This window comes from Dendrobates tinctorius, unplaced genomic scaffold, assembly GCF_039654945.1.
Source record: "Dendrobates tinctorius isolate UK_male_01 unplaced genomic scaffold, ASM3965494v1 ptg000051l, whole genome shotgun sequence".
NCBI lineage: Eukaryota > Metazoa > Chordata > Amphibia > Anura > Dendrobatidae > Dendrobates > Dendrobates tinctorius.
The window spans coordinates 3594257-3616714 of record NW_027361719.1 but is presented as its reverse complement, the minus strand read 5'-3'; the positions used below and the strand labels follow the sequence as shown (position 1 = coordinate 3616714).

Sequence of the window (22458 nt, the reverse complement as noted above, 5' to 3'; positions counted from 1 at the left end):
GAAGCGGCTTCGCTTGTGTCCTTTCGGTTGTTTTTCCGGTAGCTCTACCGCCAGGGTCTTTGCTTTTTCCTTTAAAGTTTATCAGAGGAGGCGGATTTCAAGCTAAGCCGCCAGAAGAATGAGTATGTCACTTCTTTAAACCATTTCTGCATTATGAAGTGGATAAAAGATGTGACCTAAAGGGGGTTTTACACTAAGCGATATCGCTAGCAATATCGCTAAAACGTCACTGGTTTTGTGACGTTATAGCGATATTGCTAGCGATATCGCTATGTGTGATACTTACCAGCAACCGGCTCCCCCGCTGTCCATCGCTGATCGCGCGAGAATGTCCGGCTCCATTTCTCGTCGGGCGCTTCCTGCTGAGACTTCCTGCTGTGACGGCGAGCGACGCTGGAGGCGGGCGGGAGGACGTCAGGATCGCTGTGTGTGAATGGTAAGTATCGTGCGCTGCGTCGCTGCTGAATCGCTGTGAGGTCTTTCTGTATGAAAGCTCACTAGCGATCATTTAGCGATGCACCAGCGATCCTGACCGGGTCGGATCGCTGGTCGGATCGCTGGTGCATCGCTAAATGTAAAAGGGCCTTAAGGCTGAACGTGTGCACAGCAAAGTCGTTTTCACATTGCTGTGCACTATGTTCATTTTTTGTGGCGGTTCTGCAGAGTTTTCAGGTGGATTCCAAGCGAAAGCCACCAGAAAAAGACGACGTGCTTACATACTCCAACTGTTTATGAAAGCGAAGGTCTTATGCATCAGAAAAAAAGGAACTCCAACTAGTATAAAAATACATTACTAATTGGATCTATGCAAACCATGGTGTGGAAAGTTCGAGATTCACTTTAAAACTGGCGGTTGTGATAAAATGCAGGTTACATATGTCCAGTTCTATTAAGTCTCTTATGGGGGGGGGTAATTACTTTATCACATTCTACATTTTATAGAATTAGAAACCTTGCATTTTTCACATCGGCCACTTGAGGTTTTTTTTAAATTTTGAAGTCCTGTGCTTTCAGAAAATCCACATGTACATTAGCAACAATAGGCAGGCTCGCACCCTATCCTTTATATTGAAGCATCTACTGAGCATGTGCAACAGTAATTGTGAAGCGAGGGGGAGCAGGTCAGCTGTGACATCGTCTATTGTCATTGGTGGATCCTGTGTTATAACCTGTGTTATAACGAGTTACCATTGCTCTTAGTCCTGCCTGTGATTATACCGAGACTTCTGAAAAATCTTGTATAAAGTGAAAATGACAAGATTTCAAATTTTTTTTCAATATAGATTGTGATATGAAAAACAAACATTGTCAAAACGTAAAAAAAAAAAATTGATTTCAATAAAAGGTCATTGCCGGATTCCTCTTAAGTAGAAGTATCAGTAGATGAATGTAATACAGAAGAAGAGGGCTAAGGATTTTTTTAAGGCAGCACAAGCTCTGACACAGAAAAATAAGTAAGAACATTGCTCTAAAACTGACAGCAAGCATGGAAGTCCTGGTGCTCTAAAGCATGACACACTGCAGAAGACATTATGTTCTGGGTCACGGTACCATATGTCAGCGTATAGACGGGTTTCCCAGTCACGTCCAGGGCGGTGAGACAGGAACATTTTGCTTGTGTTGTTCCCCATCGCTGCAGAGCTGCTTCTACTGAAGGCGGCCAATTACACACCACTCCTAACGGCTCTCCCTTCACAGGGGTCATCTGGCGACCTTCAGGTTTTGGTTGGTTAGGGTCTGGCCTGGGAACTGTGCGGTAAAAACATGACAAACATGTAAATTCCATGCAATAATGTAATCCCCCAATATGTCGAAGGCCATAAAATCTGATTTCATGGGACAATTCCCAAATTTTTGTTTGCAAATCGATATCAATCAGCGTGCTCAAATACAGTGTCATCCGAGCATGCCCGTGTGCTAATAGAGTATCTCCGGTGTGCTCGAATACTATGTTTGAGTCCCCGCAGCTGCATGTGTCGTGGCTGTTCAACAGGCACAATACATGCAGGGATTGCCTAACAAACAGGGAATTACTGCATGTGTTGTGGCTGTCAAACAGTTGCGAGACATGCAGCCGCAGGGACTCGAGCATAGAGTATCTCCGGGGTGCTCGAATACTATGTTTGAGTCCCCGCAGCTGCATGTGTCGTGGCTGTTCAACAGGCGCAATACATGCAGGGATTGCCTAACAAACAGGGAATTACTGCATGTGTTGTGGCTGTCAAACAGTTGCGAGACATGCAGCCGCGGGGACTCGAGCATAGATTATCTTCGACGTGCTCGAATACTATTAGCACACGGGCATGTTCAGATAACACCTTATTAAAGCCCCTTCGCTCATCACTAGCACCGACTTTAAAGCCCTATATGTCAATTAAAATCAAGGAAAACGTATTTAGTGCAAATAACCAATGTGACTACATGTCCGAAATTCATTTACGACATCTGACAGATAAATGATACCTTCCACAATCTCTTCGAAATCGTCCACAAAGAATTCTTTTAATGGTGGCCTTTTTGGTCGCTTGAGTGTATTCAGTAGCTGTTGGATCTTTGTAGACACTCTGCTATTGACGGCGACGCCTGTAACAGCGGAACGAGACGGTAATAAATCAGCACAAAGGTGATGGGCAAATTTGTATCATTTTACTATAGGATGCCATTGAGAGAAAGAAAAATACCTCCAGGGTCAAACCATCCCCGCTCTTTTGTCACCTGACTAACGAGACCTGCGATTGTCTGCAGCTCTCAGACTGCAATGGGATATCATCAGAGGCAGAAAAAAAAAGCGGCACAGTCAGCACGCTGCACTAAGTTGTATTTCCCATGCACGGACAATTTAAGACCCAGTCAAGCAACTAGCAGGAAAGGCACATCTGATGACATCACATTCCAGTTACTCAACCCGCTGCAGACAATCACATGCCTCATGTGAAAACAAAAAAGTCAAAATAAGCATAAATTAACTATAATAAATGCTGAAGAAATAACTTCACTTCAAATAATGAGGCATAATGCCTAACAAATGAAAAAAATGGAAATGTTCCCATTAGAATGATATACATAGAGAAAACGGAGCAGAGAAACACAATCCAATAAAAAAGTTATATTTTATTAATTCAAATAATTTTGAAAATATACAAGATGTACATACCAATATTAAGGCTTTTACAATAAAAAGGAAGGAAGGAATACTACGGCCAATACAGGGGTACACATGGTGATACTGCGACCAAGAGTTATACAATATGCATATCGGTAATACAGTACAACAGGATATATCCCAAGCAAAGTATCCATACAGAAACATGAGCAAATATAAACAATGTCCGGAACAACTAACAAATCAGTATGCACATCTGCATCAAAATAAATATCACTTACGCATAAATCACCAGTACACCAGTGTGCCCTCCTGTGACCCCCTGACGCGCGTTTCGCGTTGGATGCTTTTTCAAAATTATTTGCATTAATAAAATATAACTTTTTTATTGGATTGTGTTTCTCTGCTCCGTTTTCTCTATGTATATCAATCACATGCCTCAGCAGACAGGTGACTGAGGAAAGGAACGTGCCGTCCCAATGCAGACCACCGGACCAACGCCTGTGCTGGATCTAGATCTAAATTCATTCAACTCATTCTACTGTTTTAAAACCAATCCTTCCAAGTCCAAAATTATGCAAGATGCCGATCGATCCCTTTAATATAGAATAAATCTTTTAAATATTGAAAAAAATATAAAACGATAATATAAGCAAGATAAAGATATCAAATCATTATATAGATTTCAAGCATCCAATGTTGTAAAGCTGTGGTGTAAGTTTCCGTTTAAAGCCCGTGAAATGATTGCAAGCTCTGAAGCCTAAAATGCGGCTAGATACAGGAATGGAGTTACCATCTGCAGTGTCCATTAGGCTGGACCTTCTTGCAGCTTTGTGCACCCCCTTTACCAGACCGGAGGGCGGCAGGTCAATGTTTGCTGGGCGGACAGAGGACAAGGATGAGGAGGAGGACGAGGATGTGGTTGTGGTGCTTGTGACATCAGGAGGAGCCGATAGACATTCTGTAAATAAGTAATGACAGATGGCATCAATATAAAAATGGAAGGTAAAACTATATTTAAACTGCCCAAATCCTCTAATAACACTTCATGAAGGTGTAAACATAGGAAAATTATGGTGATGACGTCTTTGACGGCCCTGCAGAAAGTACAGGCTATGAAGCAAACCCCCGTCTGTCCTCCAGAGTGAAAATATTTATTATGCACCTATGAGAAATTCTTCTGTACTTTTTTAGCGCCTGAAATTTTTTTTTTACCTTTCGGTTTCTCTATTCCAATCCTTCCATTGCACCTATAACAAGGTAGTTTCTGTTTATACAGATCCCCAAAACATTACGATAATAAGTGCACGACCCCTGCAAACTTTGTGGGTTATTTTCTGTTACAAACGGTCATTTTTTTAAAAAAGACACACAATTCTGAAATATTTTTTTATTAATTGTTTATGGGTTGGAGATTTCATTCAATATGGACACGAAACGGTCCTGGTCATGTAATGGGCACAGAGGAGCACGGCTCATGCCTTTCTACGGGCTCTCGGCATTCTCATCAGAAGACACATTTTTATCACCTTGTAGTAAAAGGCTCGTATTCATTTTTGTAAGTATTTTGGAAAATTTTGTAACGTTTGACCACATTTTTCTTCTTTTTGCTGAAACATCAATTTCCTCTTTTCTTTACTAGAAGAAACAAAACTATAATCTATGAGGCAATCCCAGCACCCATCTGTGGCTACTATGCAGTAAGTCTTCTCCTTACTGGAGGAGCTAGTTCACCTACTTTTTCCATGGAGTACTGCCTATTTAAGTCTCTGTAATCCAGGTGGATCCGTTTAGTGAGAAACAGCTATCTTCCCCTTCGCTGAAGCCTACCCCCCCCCAGAAAAAATACAGGTTATGCTACAAACAGTATTTATCACCTGTCCACAAGATTGGTGGGAGTTTGACAGCTGTGGTCTCCACTGATCAAGAGGACACGGGACCCCATTCTCATGACTGGTGGGGAATTCGCTGTGGTTTCTGTCATTTATCTGGTGGACCGTTCTACTACTAATAATTTTAATATATTCCGAACATATTAAATAATTCAGTAGGAAACATTTTGCAAGAGTTGCAGGAAAAGCTAACCAAAGAGCCACTGAGGCAGCACCGTGGCTTGAAGCACAAGGGTCCAGGGTTCAAATCCCACAAAAATGACATCTACAAAGCATTTGTGCTTCCCAAGTGTTTGCGTGGGTTTTGTTAGGTTTATTCCCACACTACGAAAGGCACCCTGGTAGAGATATAAATGACCATAACTGACCAGAGAACCGAACCACTTGCAAATGTTCATTTCCTCAACAGAGGACAGACGGATTTTGCAATGGTGCTCTTGCACGGAATCGTCTTGTCATCTTTGGAGGAGATTTCAGTTTCCAAATAGAAGCTGGAACTAGACATTTTAACCGGTAAGTCCTCCTTGTCTGCTGAGGTGGCTCACAGAGTCTGACAACAATTTACCCACATGCATCTGATGGATAGAGAATTCTCCATCCAAGAGAGAAGGATTTCAACTTTTTCTCTGCCTCTCACAATTCATATCACTATGACTCACTCTAAACCCCAGGCTCTCCAGGCTCCTCTCCTCTTCTCGTCCGACTACATGCACAACCGACCCCATTCCCTCACATCTCCTCCAGTCGTCACAACTCACCTAACTACAATCTTTAATCTCTCCCTCTCCTCTGGCATTTTCCCCTCCTCCTTCAAACACTATCATTACTCCATTACTAAAGAAACCCACCCTCGACCCATCCTGCACAAACAACTACAGACCAGTCTCCAATCTCCCCTTCATCTCTAAACTCTTGGAGCGCCTGATATACTCCCGCCTTACCCGTTACCTCTCCACTCACTACCTCCTAGACCCTTCACAGTCTGGTTTCCGCCACCTACATTCAACAGAAACTGCACTCATCAAAGTGACCAATGACCTTCTGACAGCAAAACGTAACGGTGACCACTCTCTGCTCATTCTTCTCGACCTTTCTGCAGCTTTCGACACTGTTGACCACCCTCTCCTACTCTCTAGGCTCCAGTCACTAGGCATTAAGTACACTGCTCTCTCCTGGTTCTCCGCCTATCTTTCTGACCGCTCCTTCAGTGTTCTATTCTCTGGCTCCACTTCATCTCCTCTTCCTCTCACTGTTGGGGTACCTCAGGGCTCAGTCCTTGGCCCCCTTCTCTTCTCTCTCTACACAGCCCCAATTGGACAGACCATCAGCAGATTTGGCTTTCAGTACCATCTTTGTGCTGACACACAACTATACACATCATCCCCTGACCTTACCCCCGCTGTACTACAGAACGCCACTGACTGTCTGTGCTTTGTATCGCCCCACCTCATTGTAGATTGTAAGCTCCCACGAGCAGGGTCGTCTTATTTCGCTCTAATTATTGTATTGTTAACGTTATTACTTATGACTGTTGTGTTTGAAACTGTTCAGCTGTAAAGCGCTGCGGAATATGTTGGTGCTATATAAAGATTATTATTATTATTATTAAACCCCGGACAGTCTGTCATCTACTAATTTAGGAGGATAAACATGCTAGGGACAAACTATATTATGAATCTGGGCCGAATAGAGGGAAACAATTAGCCAGGGCACTCGACGCTAGTCAAAATTCCTCATATATTATGTCACTAAATTTGCCACTAAGAGGAAAACTTAATTCCACAGAAGACATCCTGGGGAAGTTCGGGGCATATTACGAGAATCTATAGAATATTAAAGGTAAATACAACTTTCTTTCAGGCTCTCCATGGATGTGTTGTGACTGTCACACAGCAGTGACAGATGTAGCTGGGAAGCCGAATAGCCGATCAGCCGGCGCGATCCAGCAAGCTGGGTTCCCTCTGCAGCTCATTCGGAAAGCGCTATAGCTTGCTGACTAAGCACTGACCCGATCAAATTCGCTCAACTCTAGTCTTAACCTACGCAGGTCTAGGTCAGTATACAACAGTGCGCTTAAAGGGTCTCTACACAACTCCAGTAGCACAGGTCAGAGTTAACAGAAATCTCTCAGCCATTTCCTATTTGGACGGGAATAGACGGCAGTGCCCCCTGTCCCCATTACTTTATATACTTGTTATGGAATGTTCCACTAGAGGAAATATTTATATTCCGGTACTGTTAATAGGCAGCACAGTATGCAGATGACCTGTTTCTCTACACCTCTAACATGAAAATAAGTTTCCCCAACAATGTACTAAAATTTCAAACCTTTGGAGACTTCAGCAAATTATAAGGTAGACACCCATAAATCTGAGGTCCTTAATATTAATATTCTCAATTCAGTTTCATTTCACATGAAAGACTCATTCCCATTTAAATGGCCAACTAGACTATTACATATTTGAGTATCTGGATCTTAGCAAATCATGAAGCCATCTACTCCCTAATCTTTCTTCCTCTACTTCTAAAAAAAAAAAAAAAAAAAAAAAGAAATCAGACTTCACTACTTGTAATACTCTTCCTTTGTCATGGTTAGGGAGAATCTATTCACTAAAAATGAATATCCACAAAGAGCCCTATATGTGATGCAAGCTCTCTCTGTCCACATATCCAGGCTTTCCTTCATACAGCTAATCTATGTTCATCAACTTTGTTTGGGCGGGCTCTAAACTTATAGGGATGGGATTACCGGACATTATATTGTTCTACAAGGCTTCCCTACTGACATCTATTCTTAAATGGTGGGAAGTACTGTTTGACCCTTGAAAAGGAAAGCCAGAGCCCTCCAACTCTGGTTGACTCCTTTACAATAGCTTGCTATTCTATTTTCTCTCCCAATAACCTCTACAGAGCTCAAGTTCTGGAACAGAAATTCAGCCCTTTTAGGTTTATCTTCTTACACTAGCCCTTTTTCTCCTAGATTCTAATAACCTTTCTATGAATAGTTCGGAGAGTCACACATTTTGGGTCTATCTTAATTACCGTATTTTTTGACTCACTTTTTTCCCCCAAATTTGGGGGGAAAATGGAGGTGCGTCTTATAATGCAGATATACTTTACCGGCTGCGGTGGAGTAGGGTCCCAGGGTCGCTGCCGGAGGAGGCAAGGGTGGCGAGCTGCTGCAGGCCGCAGGCTGGGATGAGGGGGTGCTCCGATGTGCGCCACTGTGAGTGAAAATGGCTGTGGTGCTCAGTAGTGCGGGGGGGGCCTCCTCCAGCATTTTGCGAAAACCCGGAGCCCCCCGCATATCCATTACTGCGATGCGGTGGCCTCTGGAATAAAGGCTATCAGGGGCAGCGCATGCTCAGATTGAGATCTCGACAACAAGATCTCGGGAGCAGGGCCGCACCTATAATGAGGCCATTTGAGCCTGTGGCTCAGGCGGCAGCCAGCTGCTGTTCTCTGGGGGCGGCATTATGCGCTCTGCTACCCGCAGCACCTACAATTTAGCCTCCGCACGCTGGTGCTGCGGTAGGATGCAGATCCTTGTACATGAGGTCACAGGAGGGAAGGAGTCAGGGCCCCTGATCATGTGACCCCTGACTCCTCCTGTGACCTCATCACAGGTCCTGTGGCAACAGCCCTCAGTGTGTGCAGGACTCTGCTGTGCTGGTTGTCATGGTGCTGGACCAGTAAGTTTATGTGTGGGGTCAGGGGGGTTTTTACAGGGTGGATGTAGCAGAGCCCTGTGTGCAAGGTGTACGGAGCAGAGCCACGTGTACAAGGTGTACGGAGCAGAGCCACGTGTGCAAGGTGTACAGAGCAGAGCCATGTGTATACGAGGTGTACGGAGCAGAGCCACGTGTGCAAGGTGTACGGAGCAGAGCCATGTGTGTACGAGGTGTACAGAGCAGAGCCACTTGTGTGTGAGGTGTATGGAGCAGAGCCATGTGTTTACAAGGTGTACAGAGCAGAGCTGCGGGTGTACAGAGTGGAGCAGCGTGTGTACGGAGCGGAGCCGCGTGTGTACGAGGTGTACGGAGCGGAGCCGCGTATGTACGAGGTGTACGGAGCGGAGCCGCGTATGTACGAGGTTACAGAGCAGAGCCGCGTGTGTACGAGGTTACAGAGCGGAGCCGCACGTGTACGAGGTGTACGGAGCGGAGCCGCGCGTGTACGAGGTGTACAGAGCAGAGTCATGTGTGTACAAGGTGTACAGAGCAGAGCCGCTTGTGTGTGAGGTGTACAGAGCGGAGCCATGTGTTTATAAGGTGTACGGAGCAGAGCTGCGCGTGTACAGGGTGTACGGAGCGGAGCCGCATGTGCAAGGTGTACGTATCAGAGCCATGTGTGTACAGGGTGGAGCCGCGCGTGTGTGAGGTGTAGGGAGCAGAGCAATGTGTGTACAAGGTGTGCGGAGCCATGCCGCGCGTGTGCGAGGTGTACGGAGCAGAGATGTGTACGAGGTGTACGGAGGAGAGATGTGTACGAGCTGCGTGTGTGCAGAGCCACGTGTGTACGAGGTGTACGGAGCGGAGCCACGGGTGTACGGAGCGGAGCCACGTGTGTATGGGGCGTACAAAACGGAGCCCTGCGTGTACGAAGTGTACGGTGCTTAGCCGTGTGTGTACAGAGCGGAGCGCGTGTGTACAAGGTGTATTGAGCAAAGCCGCATGTGTACAAGGTTTATGGAGTGGAGCCATGTGTGTACAAGGTGTACAGAGCGTGGCCACGTGTGTAAAAGGTGTACGGAGCAGAGCCGCATGTGTACAAGGTTTACGGAGTGGAACCATGTGTGTACTGAGTGGAGCAGTGTGTGTTCGAGGTGTACAGTGCGGAGCCATGTGTGGTACGAGGCATAAAAAGCAGAACCGTGTGTGAATGAGGTGTGCAGAGCCATATGTGTACAAGGTGTATGGTGGGGAGCATTCATACCTCCCAGCGGGACAGTCCCGATTTTGAGAGTCTGCCCCAGCTGGGAGCTTACTTTTCCGACGGACACAGGAATACACGGTGGAGCCCAGAGGAGTACTTTAAAATTCGCAGGTGACGTTCCACCGGAAGTGACGTGCTAGAAGCTGACCGGAAAATAGGTAATTTCGGGACGAGATTGTGACGGACCCATGGAGGCACTTCAGGGAATGCTTCAGATCCATCACCGTGTCCTCCTCCAACAGCGCGGACAGCGGGATGGCCTTGGACTTGGGGATGCCAGCCGTGTGAGCGGATCATGATTTGTCCTGCATCGGGAGGCTCAGGTGGGCATTACAATGAGAGCTGGGAAGCTATAGTATCTTTATAGAATCTTTCTTTCTCTGTTCTTTCTTTCCTTCCCCTCTTTCTCTCCCCTTTCATTCTCTCTGTTCTTTCTTTCTTTCCCCTTTCTTTCTCGCTCTGTTTTCTTTTTTCTCTCTCTCTGTTCTTTCTTTCTTTTCCTCAGTACCAGTCAGTGTGCCCACAGTACCAGTAGAATAAGAGGGGTAGGAAACTAGGTGGCACTGGTCACATTGAGCCGCTGATACTTTTTACTGGTGTATAATCATATGCCGTGAGCACCCCATAAAGTGGGCCAGCCCCAGACAACAGGGTACAAACAAATCACTATTACTATCACTCCAAGTGGACAATTATATACGTAAAGTTAATGATGTCCCTATGCCAAGCAGTGCGGAGAATCAGAATACACTGAGGAGACCAGAGCAGCGGGGTATGGGGAGAAGAATTATATGGGGCCCATTATGCTGTATGAAGTAATATATGGGGTCCATTATACTGTATGAAGCAATATATGGCTTCCATTATACTGTATGAAGTAATATGTTGGGCCCATTATACTGTATGAAGTAATATATGGTGCCCATGATGCTGTATGAAGTGATATATGAGGCCCAGGCCCATTATACTGTATGAACTAATATATGGTGCCCATGATGCTGTATGAAGTAATATATGGCGCCCATAATACTGTATGAAGTATCTGCAACCTTCAATCATCTCAAGATCTCCTTCTCCACTCCCCCCTTATCTCTTCTTCCCACAACCGCATACAAGACTTCTCCCGTGCTTCCCCCATACTCTGGAACTCTCTGCCGCAACACATCAGACTCTCACCATCAACGGAAACATTCAAGAAGAACCTGAAGACCCACCTGTTCCGACAAGCCTACAGCCTGCAATGATCCTCGGGCTACTGAACCACCGCACGACCTGCTCTACCCTCTCCTACTGTATCCTCACCCATCCCTGTAGACTGTGAGCCCTCGCGGGCAGGGTCCCCTCTCCATATGTACTTGTATGTCCCTTGTCTAACACATGTTTATTATACTTGTCTATATTTCCCCTTTTCACATGTAAATCGCCATGGAATAAATGGCGCTATATAAATGCATAATAATAATAATAATAATAATAATAATAATAAAAATAATAATAATGATAATAATATATGGTGCGCATTATGCTGTATGAAGTAATATATGGGGCCAAATATACTGTATGGAGCGTTATATGGGGCCCATAATACTGTATGCAGTAATATATGGGGCCCATAATACTGTATGGCGCATTATGTGGGGATAGGGGATGACTTTCTATTTGTTGTGGATCTGACCGATGGGACCCCCATGATCCTGGGAAACGTAGCTTTGAAGAGCACCATGTAAATGGAGCTGTGGTCGATCATACGCACTGTGGTGCCATTCACATGTGGCTCTTCAAATAACTCCTTTAAGAGAGTGAGGAGGGGACGACAAAGTATAGCAAAAATTCACTGATAGGGGCTGATGAGTGTTATAGTTTGTGGGCTGGTGGGATTTGTGTGGCAGGGCTGCATTTTTGTCCCAGTCCGGCAGTCTGGCCACGTGCCAGGCCTATTATTGCCATTAATGACCCTTGTTCTGGATACTTCTGTGTTGTTCTTGTATGTGCGTGTGATGGCACTGACATCCTTGTGTTTAGACACCTTTTTTTTCTATTTATCTAAATCAAAATGTCCATTATTGTACTCAGTTATACAGGATAGATACAAAAATTTACTTTGTGTGCGGGGGGGGGGGGGGGGGGGGGGCGTCATTTTGCTGTTCGCCTCAGGCAGCAGAGGCTAGGTTCACCCCTGCTTGGGAGACTACATCTTGGCACCTGAGATCTCGTTGCTGAGATCTCAACCTGACCATGCAACACCCCAGAGGCCACTGCAGCGCAGTAATGGATGTGCTGGGCCTCTCTGAGCTTTGCCGATGCTTGCGCACTGAAGTACTTTGCTCTGCCCTCAACACGGCAGAGAAGTACGCCTGCACAGGAGCGCGATGCTGGGAGTGACGAAGCAAACAGGAGGGCAGTATCGCAAGAAGATGAGAAGCGCCGGACCCACGTCACCCATCGGACCGGGCCGCCTCTGCCCGGTGAGTATAATAAAACTTAGTTTTCTTATATTTCAGGTCGGATCAAGGGCTTATTTACAGCATTATAGAATGCTGTAGATAAGCCCTGAAAGGCAGTGGCCGCATCTTATCATCATATCAGCCAAAACTGCTGACAGGTTCACTTTAAGGAATCTGAAGAATTCCAATATTGGCCAGATACCCAAACCAATTCAAGACTATAAGAATGGACCATCGTCGCTACACCTTTGCTTTTTTTTCCCCAAACTTTCTTTTTTTCTTCTTCTTTCTTCATACTTTTTTTTAATAAAAATACTAATATACTGTTATTAATTTCTGCTTGATTTGCTAGCTTATCTAGTGTTGGTATCTCTAGCATATTTCTTTTATGATGTGGTTTAATAAAAAGAATTGAATAATTAAGCAGACATCCACAAATAAGTATTTGGTATATAAATGATGACTCCATTAAACTCCAAATTGCTGACCGATACTTTCAGACTTTACCAGAATTATTTCCAAAGCAATGAACTGTAAAATCATTAATTACATAAATATATTATGACTGCTTAAAGGATAAGCATTACAAAGCAGCAATACAGACAACAATAGGATTCTTATTTTATTTTTTTTTACCTATGTGAGTATTGGATAGCACATCGGCTAAGGATCCACTGGTGCTCTTCACATCCCCGTGTGACAATGTAGATGATGCTGAAGATGACGTGGACGAGCCCTGAATAGACTTATTTATCCAGGATTCCGTATTCTGTAAACTTTGATTGAGTACAGCAGAAAGAGCAGCCTGACGTCTCAGAGAACCTTCATCTTCGGAGGCGGATGACGTGTCTGTGAGGGAGAATATACAAAGCTTACATATGGTGTGTACCATGCCCGTAGACAGCGGATTAAGGTCTGGACTGAATTTGGAAATACAAACTGGTCAGTGGTCCCGGTCACCCGCTGCAGCCTACAGCTCGGCATAGATATGGGATATTAGTGGCAAGTTCAAGCCAAATTTGGCAGCATGTACACAAAATCCAATTGTGAGGCCACATGTATCAACATTTACAAACAATAAGCTCCAATACATATATCACACTATCCCCATCCAAATCCCTGACCACTGGATTAATAAACTGCAGAAACAATTATCCAATTTTATATGGCAATTTAAACCCACGAGGATCTCAAAACGTTCGCTGTTTAAACATAAGAAAAATGGTGGATTTGGCCTACCTAAAATCTATGCCTACCATGCTTCTAATATCATTCTTCAAAGTAGATACTGGCTGTGTGAATCCGGCAAACCTGGCTGGACAGAACTTAAAAAACCTTCTAATAATTCCGCTTTATCGTCATTGATAATATCCCATTTCACTTTGGAAATAGCTATACAGTATCTCAAAAACTAGTAAGTGTAACATTAATCCAAACAAACTTCCTATCTCGATATTTCATACAGCTCTACCAAATTTTCCATGTAAAAAATGGGAAAAGTTTGGAATTATAGACTGTTATTCACTTATAACGGGGCCTAAATTAGACTCGATTATACGTTTTCAGTCATTGAAAACCCTATACAATATTCCTGGCGAAGAATTTTATAATTTTCTAGAGTTACGGAAGTACACCAGAAATAAATTTGCTTTACCTTTGACCCTTTCAAGAGAAATTGTTACTACTTTAGAGAATCCTATGAATAACTCAATTTGGAATACGAGGAATATCTATACAATTTTTAACTCTGATGTCTCTTTTGAAAAACTGAATTATATGTGGACACTGGAAAGAGATCTAAAGAATAACTGATAAATGGGAAAAAGCAGTGGAACTAGCGTACAAATCTTCTACTAGCGCAAACTTACGTGAACATTATTTTAAAATTTTACCTAGGTGGTTCTACACTTCCACTAGACTTAAAAACGCATTTCCCGATCAATCCGATTTATGCTGGAGGAATTGTGGTCAAAGAGGTAATTTTCTTCACATATTCTGGGAATGTTCCAAATCTTTGATACTTAGGAAAGATGTGTCTTTATCTTTACTATTGAATAAAATAAATGAGTCTCCTGTCAAAATTTCTCCCCAATTGGCTCTCCTTTTCTGGAAGCTGATGACCTCCCTCAAATAATTAAACAAGTTTCTTTACATATTTTTTCTGTCATAAAAACATGTATTGTAGCAAGGTGAAAATCGATGGAAATTCCCTCTATTTCTGATATAATTGATATTACTGTATGTTCTCTCATGACTCCTTTGAAATGTCCTTAGCTTTAAGGAATAACTTTCTACCTAAATATATTTCCAAATTGTCCTCTTGGAACGCACTTTTTTCTCCAAGCAAGGAAAGCCTCTTTATTTGATGTCCTATTACTTTGCCAGAATACTTTTAATCTATACTTTATTTTATGTTCTTTTTGCACTTGGTATGTTAATTGTTGTGGCGCAACTATGTTAAGATGATCTTCATTTCCCTTCTCTCCTCTTCCTCCCTAACCCCTTTCCTCTTTTCCTTTTTTTGGTTACCTTGCTTTACCTGACCCATTAACCCCTATACTGTAAAAATTCCCCTTAGAAAAAGAATTTTGAGAAAACTTAAAAACAATAATACTATGAAATGCAACAATTAAACTTTTTTGTCACCTAATCTTTTATGGAGAAGTTTACTTGTAAAAAAAACTCCATGAAAATTACAAAATTGCACTCAGAAAATTTGAGAAGGTCGAGGATTAGTTGCAGTGATAGACAGTCATGAGAACCGTTACCGATTCAGTACTGCAATGAAGGAGCCATGGCGCTCCAGGGCCATCGTTCTGCATATTAGTGAGGAATGAATACACTATCAGACACGCATTGACGGAATACCAATGGTCAATCAAACCTAACCTTGGTAGGTTTACAATAAAAATGAAATATAAAAATTACAATTCTAAAACTAGACAGGACATTAAAAAATTAACCCGAAACAGTGAATTAATGTTATACCAGTAATGGTAGGTTTTCATAAAAAAGAACAGAAATCTTTTGCCAAAATAGAGAGTTTACACCAAAAATAAGATCTAGCATGATATTACAGGATTTTTGGTTTAGAGTTTGCTTGAAATAGAATTTCGACAAACAGGTCAATTGCCCAGGGCCCACGTTCACTTAGAGGCCCCCAGCATATCTATTCCAAGGGTGAAACTGCTTATGGACCTATGGTGGCATCATGGTCACAGAAGTCCTTTAACTACACGAGCCTAGTGAAACTAAGGAGAAGACAGGCTGGCATGTAGCGCATGTGTCAGAGGGAAGGTGGAGGCAAACTGGGCAATTTCTCAGGGACTCCACTCTCTCAGGGACCCCCAGCATTTCTATTCTGAGGTTACGACTGTTTAAGGACCTTTGGTGACATCAGTGTCAAGTGACCTTGATGTCACTTATATTGAAGCTACAGAAGCAGGGTCTGGGGGAAACTATATGTAGATGGGTAAGGAATTGGCTAAAAGACAGGAAACAAAGAGTTGTCATAAATGGTACGTTCTCTAAATGGGACAGTCAGCAGTGGGGACTGCAGGGATCTGTGCTAGGACCGATTCTTTTAACCTCTTTATTAATGACCTTGTGGATGAGATTGAGAGTATAGTGTCAGTCTTTGCTGATGACACCAAACTAAAAGGATACTAAAATCTGACCTTGATATTACAATATTGTAAAACGATCTAGATAAGATGACTGAATGGGCAAACACCTGGCAGATAAGGTTTAATGTGGATAAATGTAGAATAATGCACCTGCATATACTGTACATTAAATAGGACCATACTCAGGACAGCAGAACAGGAGAAGGACTTGGGTGTTCTGGATAGAAGTAAGCTGAGCGGCAGTATGCAATGTTAAGCTGCAGCCGCAGAAGAAAACAAGATTTTAAGGTGTATAAAAAGTGAGAAAATTCCAAGATCCCAGCGTATTATTGATCCTTTATAAATCACTGGTGAGGCCACATCTAGAATATGGGATCCAGTTTGGGGCTCAATATTTTAAAACATGGATTTTTGTGATAACTCACCGTAAAATCCTTTTTCTCCGAGACGCTCATTAGGGGACACAGGTACTGTGGGTGTATGCTACTGCCGCCTGGAGGCTGACACTAAGTGAAAAAAAGAGGTTAGCTCCTCCTCCGCCGTATACACCCTCGCCCCGATTGCGGGCGGAAACCAGTTTGGTGCAAAAGTAGTAGGAGATCAAACAAAAATCAGACATCAACCTTAATGCAGGTAACAACATGTCTAGAAAATAACCACCCTAATCTTATACAGAAAGCATATTAATTAAATAAACAGAAGCCAACTTGGCTAACAGGGTGGGTGCTGTGCCACCCAATGAGTGCCTCGGAGAAAAGGATTTTACGGTGAGTTATCACAAAAATCCATGTTTCTCCTTCGCCTCATTGGGGGACACAGGTACTGTGGGACAACCTAAAGCACTCACTGGATGGGAAGTTGACTTACCGATCCAAGCTACATGCACCTCCTGTCTAAAGGTGTGCCACCGCTGCTTGGAGAATCCTTCTACCCAGGCTCACATCCGCTGAAGCCTGTGTATGGATATTGTAATGTTTAGTAAACGTGTGCAGGCTGGACCAGGTTGCTGCCTTGCAAACCTGTTCCGTCGAAGCCTGGTGCCGACGCGCCCAAGAGGCGCCCACTGCCCGAGTAGAGTGTGCTCTGATCCCTGCTGGAATCAGCACGCCTCTGATGCGGTAGGACTCCTGAATAGACAAACAAATCCATCTGGCTATGGTCGATTTTGAGGCAGGGAGTCCCTTCCAGCGACCTTCAGGGAGAATGAACAGCGCGTCTGACGAAAGGGTGCCGTCCGTGACATGTACCTCCTGAGTCTTCTCACCAGGTCTAACGTATGCAGGGCCTTTTCCACACGGTGTACCGATGCTGGACAGAAAGAGGGCAAGACAATATCCTCATTAATGTGAAACAAGGAAACGACTTTTGGCAAAAAAGGAGGAGTTGGTCTAAGAACCACCTTGTCTTTGTGAAAGGTCAGAAACGGGGCTCGGCAAGATAACGCAGCCAGCTCAGAGACCCGCCTGATTGATGTTATAGCTACCAGGAACACAACCTTCCAGGAAAGGTATGACAAAGACACATGCTGTAGCAGCTCAAATGGAGCTTCCTGCAGAACACTTAGGACCAGGTTAAGGTCTCAGGCGTCCATAGGTGCCTTATAGGGAGGTACCAAGTAGGAGACCCCTGGATGAAAGTCTTTACCTGCAAGTTGGTAGCAATCCTGCGCAGAAAAAGGACAGATAAAGCCCATATCTGTCTCCTGAGAGAACTGGGGGCCAAGCCTGAGTCTAGGCCAGACTGGAGAAAAGCCAAGATATTAGGGATGGAGAATCTTAGTGGAGAACAACCGTTGCCTCGACACCATGCAAAGAAAACCTTCCAGGTGTGGTGGTAAATTCGTGCTGAGGCAGGCTTCCGGGCGCTAACCATCGTAGCAACCAATTTGCGCCCAAACCCCGCCTGCGTCAGAATCCAAGATTCAACGGCCAAGCCTTCAAACACAGGGCCCCTGAGTTCGGGTGACAGATCGGCCCCTGAGAAAGTAGATCTGAGCGCTCTGGCAGTCGCCATGGCACGTCGACGAGCAGCTGCACTAGATCTGCGTACCATGCCCGACAAGGCCAGTCTGGGGCCAGCAGAATCACTGGCATCCCTTCTGCCTTGATCTTTTTGATGACCCTCGAAAGTAGTGGCAGCGGGGGAAATAGGTATGAGAGGCGAAACTGACTCCATGGCAGAACCAGCGCATCCACGACGATTGCCTGCAGGTCCCGGGATCGAGCGACAAATACGGACACCTTGGTGTTCACCCTGGAGGCCATCAGATCCACATCCGGTGTTCGCCACCGTTGGCAAATCTGCAGACAGACCTCTGGGTGTAGTGACCATTCCCCGGACGCAAGCCCCTGCCGGCTGAGGAAGTCTGCCGCCCAGTTCTCTACCCCCGGGATGTGGACCGCCGATATCACCGAGCGGTTCTTCTCGGCCCAGCGAGGCACGTGCCCTTCCTTCCCACATGGTTGCCCTGCTGCGGGTGCCCCCTTGTTGATTTATGTAAGCCACCGCCATGGCGCTGTCCGACTGAATCCGGACGGGGCGGCCTGCTAGAAGGTGATGAAACCGTTGCAGAGTCAGCCGGATCGCCCGTATCTCCAACAAGTTGATCGGGAGACGTGCCTCCTGCGGTGACCACCGTCCCTGGGTCGTGTGGTGGCGAAAAACCGCTCCCCAACCGAGGAGGCTGGCGTCTGTTGTGACCACCAGCCACTGATCTGGGGGGAAAGGATTTCCCCTGAAGAAGGGAGGAACTGATCGCCCACCACTCTAGTGACTGTCTGACCTGAGAGGACAATCGGCACCGATGATCGAGCGTGAACGGGTTCTTGTCCCAGGATGACAAGAGGGCGTGCTGCAGGGGGAGAAGATGGAACTGGGCGAACAGGATCGCTTCCATCGCCGCCACCATTTTTCCTAGAATTCTCATGCAGAAACGGATGGCGTGAGGGACTGGTTGGCGCAGTATCCGCACTCCCTGCCGGAGGGCTAGGGCCTTGTCTCGAGGGCGAATTAACAACCCTCTGCAAGTGTCGAAGGTCATCCCTAAAAAGGAAATTCTCTGAACTGGAACAAGGGATGACTTCTTTACATTGACCAACTACCCTAAGCGGGCAAGAGTATCTAGCGTGATGCTGACACTTTCCTCGCATGCCCGCCTTGAAGTGCCCTTGACCAAGAGGTCGTCTAAGTAGGGGAATACGACTATGTCCCGGGAGTGCAGGATGGCCATGGGGACTGCCATGACGCTTGTGAACACTCTGGGGGCGGTGGCTAGCCCGAAGGGCAGCGCTGCAAACTGAAAATGTAGACCGTTGATGGCGAAGCATAGAAACCTTTGATGCGGAGGGAAAATGGGGATATGTAGATAGGCGTCCTGAATATCGATAGAGGCCAAGTACTCTCTCTGCCCCATTGCCAATATGACTGAATGGAGAGACTCCATCCGGAAATGTCTGATCCTGATAAATTTGTTCAGGAGCTTTAGATCCAAAACGGGCCTGACAGTCCCGTCCTTTTTGGGGACTGCAAACAGATTGGAATACAAGCCCTGAGTCTTCTCGTTTTCCGGTACCGGAATGATGACTCTGTTGTGGCTGAGCGAATCATTGGCTCCTAGTAGAGCCTTGGCCTGGATATCCACTTTGGGAAGACCGTAAAGAAAAAATCATCTTGGGGGGTACCTGACAAATTCTATTTTGTACCCTGTGGACACCAGCTCTCTCACCAATGTGTCTTGTGCGACATTGAGCCAGGCGTGGTGAAACTGGAGTAGGCGGCCGCCTACCTTGCTGCTGGTGCCACCTGCCAAATGCCCCAAGTCATTTGGCTGAAGATCTTTGGGACCTGAATCCCCTCCACCTGGACTGGTTAGTACGCATCCTCCGGACCCCAGAACCAAGGCCGGGACCGGATCCGCCGCTGCCGGACGCCCGTCTCTGCTGCTGCCGCCCAGGAGAGGCTAAGGGCTCCAGCCCTGCGCCGCTGCAGGAGCCCTCCCTGGCCATCCACCTCCGTCCAGCTCAGGTAGAGGGGAGGGGGGCCATATGAAAAAAGGACGGTGCAGGCACCCTAGCTCCATCTAACTCCTTCAAGGGGTGAGGAGAGGGACCGTCCGCCGCCTTGTCCCACCGCAGTCTTAGCATTGGTGGGGCAGTGGGGGCTGCACGGACTACGCTTGTGCCTCTGTGCAGCCTAGGGTTTCAATACCCTAGGGTGGACAGGGCTAAGTCCGGCATCATGTTACACGGTGCGGGAGAGGATACATGGAGGGACACTCAAACGTGCTCGCCCTTTGTTGGTTTTGGGAGATCGGACCCTATCAATAGTATCAGTCGCCCCTATCTCACCTTCATGTGAAAAAAGGAACATCCGGAAAAAAATCACCATGGCGGGAGAGGATATGTAGAGGGACACTCGCACGTGCTCGCCCGTTGGTTTGGGGAGATCGGACCCTTTCAATAGGGTCCATCGCCCCTGTCTTATCTTCATGGGGAAAAAGGAAAAAAAAAAATCAGTCTTGAGACAGACAGACGTGTGCCTCCAACAGACACTGAGCAAAAAACTAGTTTCCGTCCGCAATCGGGGCGAGGGTGTATACGGCAGAGGAGGAGCTAACCTCTTCTTCACTTAGTGTCAGCCTCCAGGCGGCAGTAGCATACACCCATGTACCTGTGTCCCCCAGTGAGGCGAAGGAGAAAAGAATATTCAGAACTTAAAGTCAGTTCAAATGGGGGGGGGGGGGGGCAACAAGATTATTGCAAGGGATGGAAGGCCTCTAATATGATAGGTTGAAAAAGTTGTGCTTGTTTGGCTTAGATAAAAGGAGATATCATCTATATGTATAAATATATGTGTTGCCAGTACTAAGGACTGGCACATGACTTATTCCTTCCAAAAACCATACTAAGGACCAGGGGACAAGTTACCTTTGCAAGAAAGGCGATTAAGCAGCTAAATAGGAAACGGTTCTTTACAGTTAGAGCAGTCAGGCTGTGGAATTCCCGACCACAAGAGGTAGTAACGGCAGACACTATGACAGCTTTTAAAAAAAAGGGCTGGACGATTTCCTCAATACAAATATATTTTATAGTTAAATTGGTGACAAAATGTATCATTAGTGGAGAAAGGATGAGTGTGATGGACTTAGGTCTTTTTTCAACCTATGTAACTATATGTACCTTATGTGGAATTGCAGTGTGTGTATATTTATCTGTATATGTGCAGTGTGCGGGTATATACACACACACACCGCACGTATACATGTAAATATACACAAACTGCAACTGCACATAAGGTACATATAGTTACATAGGTTGAAAAAAGACCTAGGTCCATCACACTCATCCTTTCTCTCTCTCTACACACACACACGTGCAGTGTGTGGGATGACATGATCATATGCGAATAAATGTGGATCTCTTTGTTCAACAATAAGGCTATGTTCACACGTAGCAGAACATTTCTGCTTAAAAACTGGACTCCCTTCCCCAGAAACCGCGCTTTTTTTCTGCGCGTATTCCGCACAAAAAACGCACGTTTATGAGTTTTTTTCCGCGCGGTTCCAGACCCATAGAAATGACCAGAAATGCGGAAAAATTCACGAAATTAATGAGCATGCTGCGTTTTTTACCGCAAAGCGTTTTTTTCGCGGTAAAAAGCGCATCAATATGCACAAAAAGTGCAAAATGCATAGAAATGAATGGGAAGCTTATTTTTAGCGTTTTTATATCGAATTTATTAGCAAATCCGCTAAAAAACGCTAAAAAAACGCTGTGTGTGCATACAGCCTAAATGTGGACTGTTGTTCATGAAAAATATAAGCTATCCCTTGATTATGAGCCCTAACCGATTTTTCGAAGCAAAAAAAAAAAAAAAAAAAAAAAAACACAATATAAGACCCGGTCTTATTTTCAAAGAAACACGGTACTATGTCCTCAGATGAAAACCTATCATCAAAGCTTTCTTGATATTCCTAGTATTTTACACTGACTATACAGTAATTTAAAAGGGCTGTCTATTACTTTAACCGCTTTCTGCCATGGGACGTACTATCCCGTCCATGTGCCCTGGGACTTACAGCCCATGGACCGGACAGTACGTCATTTGCGATCAGTCACGCTCATGGGGGAAACGCGGCTGATCGCATCTGGGAGTCAGCTGATTCACACAACTGACACCCAGCAGTAAGTGCCAAGAGCGGTCACGGACCGCTCCCGGCACTTTAACCCCTGGAACACTGCAATCAAACATGATCGCAGTGTTCCGGAGCCAGCAGAGGAGCTGACACAGTTTTTTTCACAAATAAACGCAAGTCATATCAAAGAAATTTTACCACTATCATGAAGTACAATATGTCACGAGAAAACAATGTCAGAATCACCAAGATCCACGGAAGCGTTCCAGAGTTATTACCTCATAAAGGGAGAGTGGTCAGAATTGTAAAAATTAGCCTGGTCATT

At 45.2% G+C, this 22458-nt stretch overlaps 1 protein-coding gene across 4 annotated transcripts in view; it reads right to left on the bottom strand.

Annotated features, from left to right (window-relative positions):
* Positions 1 to 22458, bottom strand: part of DIP2B (disco interacting protein 2 homolog B) — a 233740-nt gene that overhangs the window by 77729 nt on the left and 133553 nt on the right. For all 4 annotated transcript variants that reach the window (XM_073576699.1, XM_073576700.1, XM_073576701.1 and 1 more), the window contains 4 exons: positions 13011 to 13223; positions 3897 to 4064; positions 2464 to 2583; positions 1552 to 1749 (listed from right to left, as the gene is read on the bottom strand). In XM_073576699.1, coding sequence (XP_073432800.1) covers positions 1552 to 1749; positions 2464 to 2583; positions 3897 to 4064; positions 13011 to 13223 — 699 coding nt within the window. The remainder of the gene's footprint in view (positions 1 to 1551; positions 1750 to 2463; positions 2584 to 3896; positions 4065 to 13010; positions 13224 to 22458) is intronic.